General features: G+C 26.2%; 1 protein-coding gene across 1 annotated transcript; it reads left to right on the top strand.

Annotated features, from left to right (window-relative positions):
- The first annotated feature begins 6,606 nt into the window (after positions 1-6,606).
- LOC111028432 (PDF receptor) lies at positions 6,607-16,133 on the top strand. Its single transcript, XM_022307081.1, has 10 exons — positions 6,607-6,653; positions 9,329-9,426; positions 9,895-10,002; positions 10,505-10,644; positions 10,717-10,820; positions 12,700-12,910; positions 12,986-13,282; positions 13,808-13,899; positions 14,646-14,832; positions 15,849-16,133. The coding sequence occupies exons 2-10, from the start codon at positions 9,363-9,365 to the stop codon at positions 15,918-15,920; spliced, it is 1,275 nt and encodes a 424-aa protein (XP_022162773.1). The 5' UTR covers positions 6,607-6,653; positions 9,329-9,362; the 3' UTR covers positions 15,921-16,133.
- The last annotated feature ends 3,872 nt before the right edge of the window (positions 16,134-20,005 follow it).

A 20,005-nucleotide genomic window follows, 5' to 3' on the forward strand; every position in this document is an offset into this window, starting at 1 on the left:
TCACCTTCTATAAGTTTTAAACGCTTAGCTAATTAACATAAATTATTAGTTCGATATTCAATTTGTATGCATAGAAATACTCAGAAAAATATGATGTTCTGGATATTATGAAATTAACAAAGTATGTAAATATGTTGTAATTAAAAAAAAAAGCTTATTAAATTATAAAAATGAAAAATAGAAAAAACATCGTGTAATCGTTTAGCAATGACTGATAATTGTATAAAACAAATATTTAAAAAACACACGATTCAACATATAAAATGTATACTGCTTAGTGATAAAATATCACTCCAAGTGTATATATACCGACCACACATATGATCTTATCAGACTTCGTAATAAACACGTATATTATTATATATTAGTATATTTAATATACCACGTGCGTCGTTATTAATTACCCAACTATTATTATTATGAATTTATGACTTAAGAGTGTTCATCATATACTGACAAGTCGTCACGACCGTATATTTTACATAGATTAATTAACCGCAAACTACATAGTCAACACAATGATTTCTTAACAACTGCCAAAGCTATAAATGGCATATATTGTCTGCAGGTATGGGCGTATGGTAGTTATCATAAAAAGCCGAAAGATGTCTTTTATTACCAATTATTATAATACATATTATAAGGTGGTTGGTAGACTATCGTTCCGGGGCTCGCCGGTTGATTGCACGGGCTATCAAGAAAAAATAAGTCCGTAAAATATGTTCAGACTTGTATCGTGAAGAATTTTCACTTCTCGTCAATATCATTTCTAATGTCCAAACTCAAAACCACCACAGTAATACAATTATTGTATACTAATTAGTAATTATTCATACCTTTCAAATATTTTTATTTATGTTCCGACATTCACTACCTATACCTGTTATCGATCGTCGATCAATTTTATAAAATAAAACTAATCAATTAGGTATAAAACCGAAATCAACATCATATTATTATGTATTATAGTTTTGATATTATTCGGGAATCGTACAATATTGTTTCACTGGTGTGATAGTTAATTAATCATGTGATATAATTTATATCAGATTAATTTTAAACTCATGATGTCAACACAAATGTCAAAATGTTAGGACACGAAGAGGTCGGGGTCCGGGATGCGATCGCATCACAGAATCCATTGTCTGTTTGCCAATGCTTATAGTAGTGTAAATAATAGTCAGTTTTGTATAATCCAATTTTGTTGAGTATGATAATATGTAGCTATAAACTATTAATAAAATATTTTTTTAGCGTGATAATATGGTTTAAATTTAATTATCGTTTATATTTTGAGTACATAATTATTACTAATAAATACTTTTTATTATTTTTTCTAAATGTGAGTATAACGCTGAGTTGCTGTTAATATTAAATATAACTACCATAAGGCATTCGATGGTTTTAGCTTTCAAATAAATAGGTAACAAATTATAGTCATTTTCTCATTACATATGCCATTATCAAGGTATACCTATACTTATCTAACAAAATTGGCTTAAGTGAGTTATTTTAATTATTACTATATAACCTTAGGGTATATCACAGTTTATGTGATACTTATTATTTCCTTTAGTTTCTTTTAAATCACCTTTTGAGTTTTCACTTCCCTAAACAATACAGCTTGAAAACAATTTAAAACTTTCTTTTATAATTTCAAAATTAGACTAACCCTATATGATTTATGGCATGGAACGGCAATTAGTTTTTAATGGGATTCGGATGATTTGAAAAAAAATCAATGTCCAGAAAACCTTTTTTATTGTTTATTAAGTTATTCTAGGTCTTCGTAGAGACAAATAATAATAAAAAAGAAATCAACATAAATGTAAAATATTTCCGGTGGACTATTTATTTTCACTGCGCAGTCCGGATTCGAACCGCATGTCACCTATTTCCGACCCCTGGTTTATGGTATCAAAATAAGCTTTAGAAAAATCCAAACAAATAACAATTGTTTTACTATTGTTAAGTGCATCGTAAATAAATGTAGATATCTGTAGAATGCGTATATTGTTCTTATTACCAATCTAATGCCATACTGATTTTATGAAAGACGTTTATCATTTTCTATTAACATTACTAATCTTGATTTAACATTTTTTCTACGATCTTAGTGAAATAGCAAATCGTCGATATTTGTCTATAATATCATTTAAAATTGAGTTGTCACCATTTTTTAAAGTGGATTAATAATAGCTTTTTTAAAAGTGAGGAGAAATATTCCTTCTTTTAAACTTTTATTATGTATATAAACTGAAGGATCTGATATTAACGATGCTATATTTTTTATAAGTTGTACTAACAAATTATCAAAACGTGATACTGTTTCTTTTTTTAAAGTATTTATTAGTTCAATCATTTAATTGTTATCAATAGATCAGCGTTTTCATTATAAGGAGCAATGAATCCCATATCTATAGATCGTGCAAAACTTTTGACGAATCAGCACCAACTCTGTAGTGAAATACTTATACATTACTTGATTTTTTTGGTTCGTTTAGAACTTCTATGATTTCTTAACCAATTTTTAAGCATTTTAGAAATTCTTTAATTAATTTTTTTAACCTGTAATTTAATTTATTAGTTTCTATGTAGCGTTTAGATTATGTGACAAGGAACTAAATTTACTTTTATTTTAATGATATCTTGCATTTTTTAGATTCCATGCGGAGCGATAATATACAAATCATTTTGATTTAGAAATGCATGAACATTTTTTTTGTATCCAAGATTTGAAAATGTAATACAAGATTCCTCATAAGATTGTCTAATTTCATCAAAAAAAAATAAATGTCTACCGGAAAGTCAAATTTTTTTTTAAAATATTGGATATTCACTCGGTTTCTCATGGAGTGATTTTCTTATGTATTGTTGTGATTCAAAAACGAATAACCATAGATAATTGAAATTTTTAGTAGGTATATACTACCTACATATATTTAAACTACTAATTTTGAGCTACGGACATTTACGGACATTATCAATTTTCAAATTTTCAAATTTTTTTTTTTTAAATGTAAATAAAATTGTATTCGTTGGGTAAAAACGTTTGAAAAATAAATACAAGGCTCCGCACACATTGTTACAATATCAGTTTAAAAAAAATTAAAAATACATAGGCAAAGTTTTTTTTTACAAGAATTTAAAGTTAATTCAAAATTAATCAAATTCAAATAAAAAGGGCCCATATAGGAAGTTCATTCTGAAACCACAGAATCTAAAAAATACCAACACAGTTTTTTCTATAATTATTTTAAGTTCATATTTGGACAAAATTATGTATTAAAATCAAGAATAACGATTCTAGTTTTTTTTTGTAATTTAAAAAAGTATTATTCGTTGGTACTTGAAAGTTTTAGAGTAAGTATAGTATATTATTATATTTTATACACACAATGACATTTTCAAATGCATTTTTTTCGACAAAAATTAATTGAATATACTGTGGTACTAATGCCTAACGGATCATCTTCACTCAGAATCGTTTTTCGTATACACTATACAATGATTGAATATAATTGGACTCAAATTTAATAGATTCATTACAGTGACTCTCTATAGACGCCAAATAATGTACAGCATGGCGTTAACCACTTATAAGTACTTAACCGTTATTTTTATGTTGCACTTTCTAAGATTTTAGAACATTTTTCATAATTTATTTTTTAAGTGAACGTAAATTGTAGTAAAAAAGTATGTTATTGTAGTAAAAACTTTTAGAGTGGTATGGTAGCGTCGAACATGAAGATGTACAGTATTATAGTTATGCAATATTGTCTACTGTTTTCATATCTACAATTAATTAAAGAGGCGATATAAATATTTCTATTTTAGTATCATAATTGTATTTTAAGGGGGACGAGGTGACCGAGTGGTCTGACGCGTCCGCTGCGACGCAGCCGATCGCGGTTCGATCCTCGGCCACCGGGCGGCATTTTTCTCTGGACAAGTCGCGGTGACCGGAGAACAAGTGCCGCCATCCCCCAACCGGGCATGGCAGAAACCTACGGGTGCCCAATAGAAATTCTGCCAAAACAAAAACACACACGTGTTCCCCCCCCTACAGTCCCAAAAACTCTACAGTACCACACAACCTACAGCTAATGGCCTCAGTTGCCGAAGCTTAAATCAAAAAAAAAAAAAAAAATTGTATTTTAAATTGCCTAATGAAAAAAAATCACAATTTTACACAGATGCGTGCTAGGTACACAGGTGGATGAAGGATAAATCTCCTAGAGAGATCATCCGCCACTCTCAAAAATATGGTATGCAGCCCCTTACAGGGACATTCTTTCCGATAACTGCACCCACCCCCATTTAAAATGTCTGTGCACACTACTGTTTGTACAACAAGTTTTCGCTATATTATTATTTTTTTAACTATAAGAAAAACATTTGTGAATACATTTTAAAAGTGAATATTTTAAGATTTTTAAGTCATTTTTGTATTTTTTTCAGCCCAATTTTTATCATTATTCAGGGCATTAAATTCCAGTGTCAACTATAACCAACAGTGTACACTGTTTTAGCATCAATATTTCTACCATTGTATTTTCATTCGGCAACTATCAAATCAATAACATTTTGCACTATTGACCATTCAAAATTATTGTTCTGTGCTATAATTTACCAACACTAGCCGATGACTTATCCTAATGATTAGGTATAAATTAATGTTTACTTCAATAGTCAATACTATGCACTAAGCATCTGCAAATTGACCATTTGCAAGCTTGTGGTAAGGTGATATTAGGTAGTAACATAATTTTATATAACATTCGACTCCTTCTTCTTAAGCCTTAACATGTTCGTTTCAGCAAGCGTCTGTGAAAATAAATGGTGGATCGATGTTTTACTTTAAAAAAATATGTAAAATAAGCGGGGACAAAAAATAACACATAAAGCTTAGAATAAAGCTGTAGAGAATTGTAATAAAAATAACATATACTGTAGCTGCTGTAGATTCATAAAAATTATTTCATATTAAATACGATTTTCATTTTGATTTGTATTCCACCCTGACCATCGTGAATATTCAGATAAAAATCGTATTATCTCAAATTGCAATCCATATCGAGATGATATATTATGTAAAAAACAAATTTATAGCATCTTTAAATCATCGTGATTTGAATCAACATTACCCTTTACCACCGTATTTAAAAGTTCAAATGGTCGTTAATCTTTTTTGATATACCTATTGCATGGTTACATTTTTTTAAGCTTAGGTATATCGAGTCTCCGAATCTTTCATACACTTATTATTTCGCTAAAAATTGTGTGGTCTCTGCAGGGGCTTATATTTTGGTAAGTACCTACCTATGAACAAAAACTTCGAAAACTTTTAAGTTAAAAATAATTGTTATCATTAGGTATTATATCACACTTTATTCGTAACTATACAACTATAGACACACTTGACATTAATTTATCGAAAACTATTGAACACGTTAAAAATCTAAATAATCTGGTACAACATATTCTTGAACATTTTTTTTTTGTTTTCGATATGATTAAAAAGTTGTATGTAAAACACCGGTTATATGTGGTAGATCGTTCAAAATTATAGTATTATCACATAAATTAAAATAGATATAATAATTTTTTTAATTTTCTTAATAATCTCTATAATATGTTCGATATACATTAATGCATTTAGTATTTAAAATAAATAATAAATAGTAATAGCTTTACGACTATCGGTGATAGTCACGAGGTGAGTGACGAGAGAAGAGTAAACAACTTTTGGGTTCAGGTGTATTCTGTCCAGCTTTTTTCATAATAAACTCTTAACTCTTAAGAGTTTTCGTTATTAAATTATTATCATATAAATCATCGAAATTTTTTTATGTCATATATACGAGTATAAATATAAACGTACAATATAAACGTGTTAAAACTTAAAAGTTAAACATATTTTTTACTCTAAATAATTGATGAGTTTTATTAAAATTTGAAAACACATTTTTGCATAAAATAACAATAACTTTTATTGTACTAAAGTTATATTTTGTTCTTTACGAAAAGTCATCGGCAAATAGGTATGAGGTATTATCTATAGTCAGTTTTTGCTTTTTAAAAAGCGAAAAACCAAATGTTCATATTTGTGTTTACCTACTGTGTTTTATTAATCTTCAGTAAATTACAAAATCAATAGTCATAATTATTGAATAAAATATTTCAGATTTGTATGGTAAAATAGTTAACAATTTATTTTAAACAAGTTATCTATTTATTATCTATTTATTTAGATCACTAAATAAAAATTCAATAATAATTACAAAAAAGATTTTCCAACAATAATTTTTACCAATCGTGATTTATCATGGCTATTATGTCGTAAAAATTAAATGCCTTATGAGAGGTTGGTACTGTTAATGTATGCCTGTTATTGATATACCTACAATTAATAGTAATAGAAGTACAACACAATAACAGTGGTCGTTAAGAATTGCAATACGGTTAATTTCAACCCTTATTGAAGGACGAAATAGAATTCAAATTAAACAGGTACGTATATATACATAGTTATGTAAAAAGTTTACAACCAATGAAACAACTGAAAGATGAATATGCGCATTTTACTCACAATCACGCGGGACATTCAACTGTTATTGTGGCATAGTCATTCGCGGACTCCGTAGACTCAGGTAAGCACATTTTAACTTATTGTATACATTTTAGAACTTAAATTCTGATGAATGATTATTTCGCTCAGTGACTATTGATAATTTTACTTCTTCATTTTATTTCATACATTCAATCAGTTGATTAATTTAAATTTACTATATTTTTTAAGACCAGTATTTGCATTACATAGTTTAAGTTTTTTAGGAAATAAACCACGGTGTACTAGTATCTACAAATCATGTTAATTCAATAAATTAAATTAATAATACATCAATATTTTATTTTTTATTTTAAACTGTTTCAGTATCACGTTAATACCTACTTTAAACGTATAGTAAGAATTTACATTACTGTTTGCTCAAGTTAGTGCTATGATATATATGTATTATGCATGTAACTGAAAAAATGCCACTATCATATTTAGAAAAATCTAAATTATTTTATTGATTAAACATGAGATAAATATAATTTAAACATTTACAATAAAACTGCTGTTAGTTTTTAATTCATTTTCAAAAATAATACAGTAATACAGTTAATAGTATTTATTATATTAATTATTAACATATTACTTATAAATTCATAGTGAATTAAATATTTATAGTTCAAGAACATTTTTTTTAAAGATATTTTTTTTATAAATACTTATCAGTTTAATAAATTAATTATTTAAAATATTATGATTTATTTTTATAGGAACACATTATATATAATTGCTATAATTACTATACGTCTATACTATAATACTATATTAAGTACTTTTAAAAATAGTGTATGGAAAAAATTTTTTTTTCTTAAATAATAATTTTTAATTACACAATTTTTAAGTTTCTTCGATTTCAAATTGTATTATATTGTTTATTTTTTATGAATTATTCGAAATAATATTGGTTTCATGACTGATTACATTTTTTTATTTACAAAATACAATATTTGAGTATTTAACCGTTGAAATGTTGATAGTTCGATTCTTAATATATATATAATATTTATATTATTGAAGTTGAGATGTTGGTCATTAAAACCAATAGTTGATCCTATAACTACCTACTTAATCCAGACAAAAGGTACGCGAAATATGGTGTACATATTTTTTAAAGATTTGCTAACTCATCATTAAACACAAAAAATATCACGAGTAGACGAAGATCGTATAAAATCAACAAAGGTATATCACAAGAGCACTCGAAAAAGTTCAATAGGAGAAAAGAAAGTCAGGTGCTCCTTGCTTCTTGCTTAACCCTCGAGTACGCCGGAATCGTGAATTTTGATTTAAAAAAAGTTACCAAATTACAATATACAAGTTTACAGATTACGGTCATGGGTTCTCTATAAATTTAAAATTATTTCGAATCGAAGTGCATGTATATTGTATAATATAACAATATATATGATATGTATAATATACATGCAATTCAATATAGTATACGGGATATATTATACTATATGTGTATAAATTCTTCAAACTTGTTGGAGATTTAATAATGTTTCAGTACAAGACAGTATACCTATGTGGGTATATTAAAGTATGTTATTTGCCATGTATTCTATAGGTAACATATATATTAATCATGGGAACTAAATATTATTATGAATCCAATTGTATACGAATCCAGTTGATTAAAGTTTTTATTTTTTATTGTAATTGGCACAAAAATGTAAATGAATTACATCATTAATTTATTTCAGTAAAATGTTTTGTAAAAATGTATTTTATAAATCTAAAACAGACGTAGTACCATTAATTAAATTTTGTAGACGGTTGACACCCGACACAGCTGTTGTTTCAACACTCCACCAAAATTTCAGGATTTTTTTGTTAAAATAAATAGCTACCAATAAACTATACTATACTCACTGATATTTTAATAAAAAAATTTTTAAGATCGGTCTGGTGACTTGGAATAGTTTAATTATTCACTATAACTACGTGTTAGGACATTACGTGTCCTAGTTATAAATGTGTATACATAATAATATACTCTGTTTCGTAAACTAAATAGGATTTATGTATATAAAGTAAATTATGTAATGTGTTTGAGGTTACAAAATATGAAAATATATTTGGAAGAATTAATTTTCATATTCAAACAGTATTTTTTGAACATTTTATCGGTATTGTCTTAACGAGATTACTTTTAAACGATAGGTCTAAAACAGTCATTCCCTAAAAAATAGTAGTACAAAACAAAGTTAATAACTATTTATGTTTACTATTTTTGAAAATATTCACGTTTAATATTATTCAAAACTCAAGCTGCTGTCATATATGCTATTAAAATGCCTATACAAGACGCCGTGGCCGTTGCCGTTAGACATTTAAAAAACAATTTAACGCGCTTAGTAATAACTTTTCCTCGATTATATTCGACGGTTGCTTTCGTATGCCATTTTATATACCAGTTATGAAGACATTTTCACAAAATATTAAAAAAATTTTTTTTGGAATCGATAAAGAATTTTTTTGTTTTGTTTTGTTTTTTATTTTATTTTATACAATTTGGATAGGCATATTGATAAGTATAATTATTTTTAAAATGTTATGTTTGAATTACGTTGAATGACTTTAAAGTTAATAACTAACCAATCATTTTAGTTATAAATGAAACAGATAATTCAGTAATAAAAATATGTAATAGGAAAAGAAAGTTAAACTATACATATATAATGTATACATATTTATTTGTTTTTACAGATAAAAATAAAGAGATTATTCAAAAATAAATAGGATGACAACCAATATTCTGACTTCATGTGATTCTAACTCATCTTATAATTTAATTACTTCCAATGGTAAGTATTATGAAATTCAATCTACTTTAAGATATAACAAAAATAATTGAACTGTATAATAATTTTAAAAAAATTATGCATTTTTAAGTAAATATTAAAACATTTTCTCATCATTTTGAATTATTTAATTTGTAATAATTATTAATGTATTTGACTTATGAGGTATCAATAACCTATACTTAAATGTTAATTTATACATAAATATAATATATTTACTCTTTGATTCAGTATTTTATTAGAAGTTATCTTAACATTAATACTATTTACATTAATATATATATATATATATATATATAATAATAGATTGTAAACGGTATTTATTATCATATATATTTATTCAAGTTTTAATAATGTTTGTATACAAATTATTAATTATATTAGTTAATTAAATCGAGATGGGGGTTTTTAAATCAATATATGATTTATTTAGCATTGAGCAAGTATTTAGAATCTTAAACTTTGTTTCAGATAAATTCTGCAATTGGTTTTATGACGAGAAAACATGTTGGCCAATTGCAAAAGCCAATACTAATGTATCCCAACCATGCCCAAAAGAACAAGGATTTGACAAAATGAGTACTTACTTATTGTATTAATTAATTTAGAATGCAATGAAAATCTGCTTCACAATACATACATTATGTCCCTTTATTTATGTCAGAATTAATGATTAATTTTAATTTTAAATTTAAATTCTTAATTTGTTTATAATAAAACTATCAAAGTTAAATTAAATTGTGTTAGGATTTTTTTTTGCGATATGACTAAAAATAAATTAGACTAATCAGATCCAAATTATATTTTAATTAACTTCCGACAGGAGTAATAAAAATCATTCACAAAAATGTATTCACAGTACAATAATAGTCATAAATTAATAAGTATATAATTGCCTTATTACTATTCAAAATCTAGAGCATATTTTCTATCCTCATAAAATTTACAATATATGTCAATTGGCAATGATTATTAATTTGACTATGTTTTTCTTTTTCTTTTTCTATACCTAGCAATAAATAATTTAAAGTTCAAATTAAAATTACGTGATTAGAATAAAAATAATTGCATACAATTTTAGAGATGGCCTATAAATACTGTACTGAAGATGGAAGTTGGGAAAATGTAACAAATTTATTTGGATCAACCGATTATAGTAGCTGTTACACTCCAGAACTAACGGAGATGCTTGAAAAACTTGGATCAGACTACGATACAAAAGTAAAAATCATATAACTTGTTGATAATAATAATGTTTCTATTAAGGTATTTCAAATTTATTTGTTTTTTAAGCGAAAACTTAACATCGCTATTAACACTGGAGTAATTGAAGTAGTCGGGTGTCTTGTATCAATCGTTTCATTGATCATATCATTATGCATTTTCATCAGGCACAAGTAAGTATATATAATATATAATTTGTTTATAGAATATACATAAGTATTTGTTGTACTGTAAATTTAAATTATATTTCTATAATATAATAAATAACAATCAAGAATACGAAAACATGCCAGAAGAGTAATTATTATACATCTTGACGACATTCTTAATTTCATATTTTAAGGTATAAGATTTTATTCCAAAACAATTCACATACTATATACCTACCTATTATATTCTAACAGTTAATAAATACAATTTCGAAATTTTAATTCTCAGTATAGCTTGGTATGTTAATATCCATTTATTGTAGTGTTTGTATACTTAAAATCTTAAAAACTACATAGAAAATGACGTATAGGTCATAATATATACATGTGCATTGTACACAGTACTGTAAACTAGGTTCGTTCAACATTGTCTTTCCAATAAAATTGAATATGATAGTACACACAACACACGCATACCTATAATATATACATATTGCATGTAGGTATCACTAATGATAAAGCGGCCCGAATTGAATAAAAGTTTATATGTTTATACATTAATAATATTGTTATACACACTCAATAATATTTGTTTTGGAACTTCGATCTCTAAGCTAAGGAGTAAGTACTTTAATAATCCATGATATATACGAGGATGTCTACTATAGAACGGGGAAGGTTGGAGTAAAAAGACTTTGGGGGCCGTGGGTTGGACCACTCTGTACTATAATTAATAACTGTTAAGGAATGGTCCAGTGGGAACTAGCACCCCCTTCCCCTAAAAACATATGAGTGCTTACTACTCGATACTAACTTTGATTGCAAATACTCTGATAGCCTTATGTAATTATAATCAATGTATCTTGTATTTATTTTGTAAGTAAATTGTTGCCCCCTCCTCTCAGAACTGTGCTCTGGATTCATGCCTGTAACTATTAACAAGGGAACTTCAGATCCCAAACATCTAAGAGTATTTCCCATACAATACAATAGTTATGTATCATTATAAAAATAGCCAATTTATAAAATTCAAAGTTGTTACACTGATCATACAAATTGTAATGACGTACAAATTTGACACTATTTACGCAACAAAGAGTTTCATGTTTTCGATTCGTTAAAATACGGTCGAGTTACTATAGAATAATAAAATGTGGGTGTACAAAACGTGTAGGTATGTCATATACCTGTCACATGTACAATTTGTACATTTACTCAGATTTTAAATCGATTTTGGCTGAATTTGAAAAACATAAAAGTCACGTAACAATAATTTAAGTATCTATATAGTGTTAAGATTTACTCATAAATGGTCTAAATGATATTTTTGGCTTTCTATAATGATGGGCGTCGTTTTGGATTTATGTTATAAGTGATTTTTTTTCTTGAACTTTAAAACTGATCAGTTTCGAACAATTTAAAGAAGTATGATTAACGCTCAAGAGTATATATACTACAAAATAATAATATTAAGACCTGTAGAATTAAATTATTAATCTATTGAGGCGGTACTAGAACTTTATGAACTTTTCAACTGTTCTAAAATGTGCTAAGAGTAAAAACGCATTAAAAAAACAATCATTGTACATTTGTACAATTATAGTAGCTGGTTTTCACTTTCTACGATTTTATAGGTATAATATGATGTAAGGCCTAAACATTTATATTATATTTTGAAAATTGTAAAGTATTCTTTAAATAATATTAGGTGTTAATTATAAGTTGTTTATAATTATAACCAATACATTACGTTTATGTAGTCTTGAATTTAATTTAAAAACTCCAATAACTCTTTTTATTGATACAATTATTTATTTCTGCATATTTTAATACTTGTTTATTTGAATATTATCTGTAATTACACATACAAATTAAAAATATAAAAAATCGATTCTCATTACAGAGGTTTATTGGAACAGAGGTTCAAGATACACATGAATTTGTTTGTTGCTTTATCACTACAAATGTTCATAAAATTAATTTTAAATATTGATAAACTGGATTTATTTAAAACTAAAAAATACCGTTCGAATGTAACTTGTCTTGTGGACTGTAACAACCAAATCCGTTTAGTGAAAGATGATGATAATTGGTTTTTTGGAATTATGTACACGGTAAGTATCAAAAATATACTGATTATTGATACATATTATTTAATTAAAATTACATTAATAGCGTGGTTTTTTTAGCCAATAATTTGTGAGGGTAGTCAAGTGATATTGGAATGGTCTAAAACTGCCAGTTTTATGTGGATGTACAACGAAGGAGTATATCTGTATAGAATAATAAAATCTAGAGTCTTAAGAATAAATTCAATAAATTTTCGAATGTATCTATTTGGTTGGGGTTTACCAGCTTTGATGACGTCTGTGTGGTTATTGGTAACAATGGTTTACTACAAAAAATCATCTAGTGTCTGTTGGTGGGGCTACAGTTTGTTACCCTTTTTTTGGATCCTTGAAGGACCCCGCATGATAATTATCGTAGTAAGTATAGATTTAATGAGTCATCAATGGCTCATTACTCAAAATTCATTATTAAGAGGACGTCACACCCGCATGTGTTGTCGCAGTCTTACAAACGAGTAACATACCAAATTTACACCCAGCAGTTCAAGTTTTATGCCGTTAACTTAAAAATTAGAGTGAATCTACCTATTATGAAACTTTATGTTAAAAACTTTATCTGTGTTTTGTTGGAAGTTTTTTTACAATAATTCACTTTTTAAGTGAGTTATGAGCATTTTTAATTTAAATTTATTATACAAGCATACCTCACTTAAAAACTGAATTGTCGTAAAAAAAGCTTCCAACAAAACACAGATAAAGTTCTTATCATCAAGTTTCATAATAGGTCAATTTACTCTAATTTTTAAGCTAACGGCATAAAACGTGAACTGCTGAGCGTAAATTTGGTATGTTAAGCGTTTGTAAGACGGAGACAACACATGCGGGTGTGGCGTCCACTTAACTCTATTAAAATTAATTTTATTTTACAATTTTTAATACTAGGTAAATTTCATAATATTAATCATCGTATTGAGAGAGCTGTTGAAGAAAATTAAATCAAAATTATCACCGTCAAATGAGTTGGATATCATAAGGTACTAATATTTTTACACTTTAACTTTAATATAATAAGACAAATTATCAATTTTTAAATGTCCACAACATTTTGCATACATTTTTATAACTAAAATAGTATATAATTAAATGACTCTTTCAATTAATTTTAAGAATACCTAATACAGTTCAATGAGCAGCCTGTTCACTCAACTGTCTATTATTTTTATTTTTAGTTACCTATACAGTCAATTGAGGTTGTAGAACCATCAGTATCGTTTTGACGAAATATTTTATACATATAATGTGTGTAATTAAGTTTGGAAGAAAAAATAACTAACGAATAAAAAAACGGTTTTTAATTTGTACTCATTATTTAATAACTTAAAAACTTAATTTTATTCTTAAAAATTCTTCAAGCAGATCTTCAAGCAACAAGTTTCTTTCAAAAAATATTATAAATTATAATTTTATGTTGGTACTACCGAGTGCACTTAAGTTAACCTAATTACCTTATAACTTATATTTAAATATTTTACAATATTATATTATCTGCAATAGTTATAATGATTTAAGTTAATAATAGATACATACAAATATATTATATTATATGTTACTACTTAGTACTTACCAGTTACGAGTAACCTTTATAATATTAAAACATGAAAATTATATTAAGTGTAATTTTAAAGACTAAATAAGGACATTTAAAAACGAAATTTTGTCATGAGGCTTTATTTATTTTCTGTGCATTAATATTGATTTTGTTTTGTGTATTGTATACTAGAAAAGTATCCAAAGCAGCCATAGCCCTCGTCCCTTTACTTGGGATTACAAACTTTATATTAGTTATATTACCTGAACCACATTCGAAAAGTCCTGAATTATTTGCTTTCTGGTCATATTCCGCACATATATTACACTCGTTCCAGGGCTTAATGGTGTCAATATTATATTGTTTTATGAATAAAGAAGTAAGTATTTTAAAACGCAAGAAAAATAATAGGTACCTAACAAGGTTTAATATAAGTCCATGTTATAGTAACAAATTATTTACATAATAACTAAATCATAATAATTAAGATTCACAACTAAAATATTTTTTAAACATATTCAATTATAAATTTAAAATACATATCATTGAAGAACCAATACATTCATCGCTCAGCTTAGAATCTAGAATTAACGATTTGACTGTTTCGATTTTTAATACTATATTATGTTGTATGAAATGTAAAACTTAAACCATTTAAATTTGTAAGCTTTTTTGTACACTATCCGTTAACAGTAAAAAAAAATAAAAATGGGTATAATATTTATATGCTTAAACACCTAATAATACAATCACATAACTATCAAGTTATTATAGTATTAGGGGTTTCAAAGCTAGCTATTTATTCAGGGGGAAAATTCAGTCAATAACTATAGTTTTTTCGTAAGGTTGTCATGTGGACAAAATAATATAAGATCATTTTAACGATCAAAAATGATTATACATGATAAAAATTATACCTCGTAACACATTTGACTTAAATTTTTGAAGCCAGACAAATACATTTCAAAATACTCAAAAGTTTTTAATTGGCGATTTTCTTATTTTATAATTCTATTTGTGCTAAAAACGTAATAAACAAAAGTGTACTTAAGTCTGATACCAAATAAATGTTTAAACATAAATAAATACAATTCAATTTAAGAATAAATTAGTTTAAAATTGCATGTTGCATACTTGCATGCATACCAAATATAGCACAAATGGTGATTATATTTTATAGATTCCTAAATAATATATGAGTCATAATTAGTGCAATAAAAACAATATAAATCATAAATCATAACAATTTATCATTGCTATAAGCTATATACGTGCACCTATAGGCTATAATCGATACATAACAATATTATTATGGTTTATAGTTTATGTATTATTGTGCATATAACACAATATAATATTTATTGATGAATGACTAAATCATGATCACTGTTGCAGATTAAAAAGTCGTTTGATAAACGAATGATGCTCCAAAAATCAAGACGAAATTTTGAAATGGAAATGACATAATTTATTTAAAACTTAGATAATTATAATATTTTTTTATAAACATAATGTAATTTTTTTATGAATTATACTATATGTCTATATTAATTAATTGGTTTATGGTATTTAATTAACTGGTACGTGCACTATAAACTAACTATTAATTTAATGTACCTTATACAATAAAAAATACGGTTTATAATGAATGCAGAATAGGAAATTAAATTTCAAATAAATGCTTATATTATTATATGGGTTGTACACAATAACATATTGTTTACTTATTTATATATATAATGTTTTACGTTATTTGAAGTACTTTGTTTATAATTCTATTTTTTTTTTTATGTACTCAACCAATTGTATAATTATATTGCACTAAAATCAAATATTTAAAAAAAAAATATTGTAATTTTTATTTTATTGTAAAACAAAGTTAAATTCAATAAGTAACTAATCAGCTATTGCAAATCTGTTAAGTATAAATAATTCAATAGATTTTTTAAAAGAAATGACAACCCTTTAAATTATTGTATTAACTGAATTATTTAAAGAATAATATTATTAATAATATAATAAAATTGTTTACCAGCATTTAATTGTAGGTATAACATTTTGATACATTAATTGATTAATTGCTAAGTATAAATATGGCTTTGAACATTATAGATACAATTTTATTGAGAAGCTTCTATAAAAAAAACTCAATTCAGGTTCTTTATTTATTAAGCATACAGATGTATAGTATAATAATGGGTTCTTAAAAAATTAAAAATCGTTTAATATTAATTGTTATCAAAAATTAAAACCTTTTAAAAATGTTAACTATGTTTAATGTTATTTAAAATTTGCGTGTAATGTTGACAATAGATATTATAATTTACCTACCCTTATTTTTCTTTTGCTTTTAATGTATTAATGTAAGCTAACTTAATTCTGTTTTTTTTTTCACTCACCATGATAGCTATACTTTACGGTATACGCGTAAGGGCAGAATTTATTTTAACACGCACGCGACCGTCGTACATTTATGGATTACGTACTCCAAAACGGACATCCGCAATAATATATTACGCCTTGGTCTCGGAGGAAAACAGAAGCCACTGGCCGTTTTCCCTTCGCCAGCCACCCCACAAAATTCTCAACGATACCTTTTGCTTTTCAGAATGTTTATGGTAAGTTCTACGTTCAAGGAAAAATAAGTTTGAAAAGATAATATAGTAATACAAGACAAAATAGATACATCGAAATATAACAACAACTAATAAGGCATAAAAAACGATAAATGTTTAAAAATGTTATCATAAATATTTTAGGGTGTGAGAGTGTGAAAGAACAACAGTGGTTCTTCGCTTATAGCAATACCTAAGCCATACGTCTAAATAGGCAACTAAAAAAATCTCGTGAACATAATAAAAAAGTAAAAACAAACACTAATATAAAGTCAGAATACATTTTTAAATATTTAAAAAAAAAGTAATTTATGACAACTTACTATGCTTCTGGGTTGGTTGTCACGTCGCCGCGGGATTAGATGTCCCGGCTTCAGGGTAAATCAAATGATAACTAAAGCTTAAACTTTTAGTTGTCTATGTTAAGTTTGTGTGAAATTTAAAATTATTTATTACAAATAAATTATGTACAATTAAAAAAAAAGCGGGTAAGTGGATGTCGCTCTGCTTTACATTAGGTATCCTAGGTGTCTAGGAGGATAATTGATATCAATACCATATGGTATTAAATTTGAATTCAATGCGATATAATTTCATTGTTTACGAAAAGCGATTCTAAGCAGAGACGGTATGTCAAGGATATTTTATATTGTTATTACTTATTATAGCCGATAAGTTGAATTAATATTATTCATTAAAGTATTCTTAAATTATCAGAGATGCTGGAAAAATATTAAATATACTTAAGTAAAATTGGGCTGTTTTGGAACCAAATTACAACAAAATGACTAAAATCGTTATTCTTTGTGTTAATATGTAATTTCGTCTAAATCTGAACTTAAAATAACTATAAAAAATACGTGTTTATGTTTATTTTTAGATTTTATGGTTACAGAATTAACTACTTAAGCAGAACCTTGTTTTGAATTTCCAATCCTTAGCAATAGAAGTTAAACATTTAAAACATTTTTAACTATAATATCATTTTTTATTTTTTTATTTGAGAAATTTTGTCAAAATTTGAACTTCAAATGATTGTAAACAAAAACGTGATTATGTGTTTATAATATTTTAACCACAAAATAATTGGCGAATGTTGTAAATTTTGATTAATTTTGTCAACATTTAAACTTTTAATGCTTATAAAAAAAACCGTGCCCGTAATGTATTTTCTACTGCTATTATAAAAACATAAAGGAACGATGTATTACATTTTCAAGGTTTTTGAACCATCAAACTTTTATTTGATCGATATTTAAAGAAAAAACTTTTAAAAAACTCAAATTTCTAATGTTTATAAATAGTTCAAAAAGAGTTAAAATAATGTTTAAATGTTAGCATGTATAAAAAACAAACATTTATTAAAAATTGCGGGTATCTGAGGTTATTGGGTTTTGAATTTATGACATGATAAAACAATTTACAGGTTAATATCCAATGTCATAAAAATTTAATTTTCGTAGGAACTTATAAAAACTTAATTTGACTTCCTGGTTAACTTTTTTTTTGTTATAGGAAGAAGAATTTATAAGAAATGTTGTTCGAAATTATTAAACCTTAGATATAGCCATATAGGTATCGAGCATTTTTTCATGAATATATAACTACAATATGATTTACAAATTGCCATGATATTAACGAATTTTATCAAAATTCTAACTTTAGAAACTTAACAATGTTGTTTACCTTGTTATAAGTTTTAAATTCTAGCTATAAAAATTTGAAATTCAAAGGGTCATAAAAAATTATAATTCTTAAAAAATTATGATATCAATCGATATTAGTAACCAAATATGCTTATATTTTGAATATATTTATGATAAATATAATAAATTGTGTGCTGATGAATAATTTAAACTTAATAATTTTTATTTCGCTGTATATGAATATGATGTTCTATATGTATATATAGATTATATGCCCTTTCCCCTTGTAATAAGACAAACGAGGTAAATATTATAGTCGTTTATGGATAAGTGTGACATGACATGACATACATTAAATATTGTATGTAAAATAATCAGAAGATATTATAAAAATAAATTGTTTAGTAAAGTTTTTGAATTATTTTGATTGTTGTTTTATCAAAAATATAAATAGAAATTGGATAGTGAAATGAAATATATGAAAATAAGTAAGGAAACCTCTTAAATCACTTTTAGGACATTTTATGTAGGTACGTACCAAAAAATATGTAGTTGGAAAAATTTAAATTTGAAATAGCTGTTATTTTTAAATTATTTAGACAAATGCGGCTCTGAAAACGTAGTATTATAGCTTAAAATATTTGGTTTTAGGCACTTGCCATCCACGATTAAATAATAGTATTATAAATGTATAAATAATAGTGAAAATTTTTATAAATTATTTTACACAGATTTGACATTGTATTTAGGTATAACACTTCCATACAAATATATTGCAAACAGTCATCATAATTGTAAGTTATAAATATTTCATGAGAAATCACCAGTTAAAGTTGAACTATTCAAAATTGCGTCACAGTGACCTCACTTCATCTTATTTGAACTTCGCTTTTTGTTATATTATTATTCAATGAAAAAAGGGACTAAAGAGAAAACGGATTTTAGGAAGAGAGTTTAAAAACGGCGGAACACCTAGCGGATGTTTCGAACGGCACGTGTACTGCAGTGTTGTTTATTTACAAGAGATAAAAATGCCACAGCAACTATCCCATGGACTTGATGAAATAATGTAAAAAAAAAACGTTGAGGTTTTGATTTACACTTTGTTTAATTTTGACAAAACTTGTCAACATCACGAAAATTCGAAAATTATTTTGTTGGTAGAACATTGTGCGGCAAGAGCCGGAAGTGGGCTATTTCAGACGTGTGTTGCTCGAGGGCCGCATTTCACCCAAGACTGAAATTGCCTTGCCGAATAACGAACCACGCTACTATTTTTTGTCACGCCTCT

This window comes from Myzus persicae, unplaced genomic scaffold (assembly GCF_001856785.1).
Source record: "Myzus persicae strain clone G006 unplaced genomic scaffold, MPER_G0061.0, whole genome shotgun sequence".
Lineage (NCBI taxonomy): Eukaryota > Metazoa > Arthropoda > Insecta > Hemiptera > Aphididae > Myzus > Myzus persicae.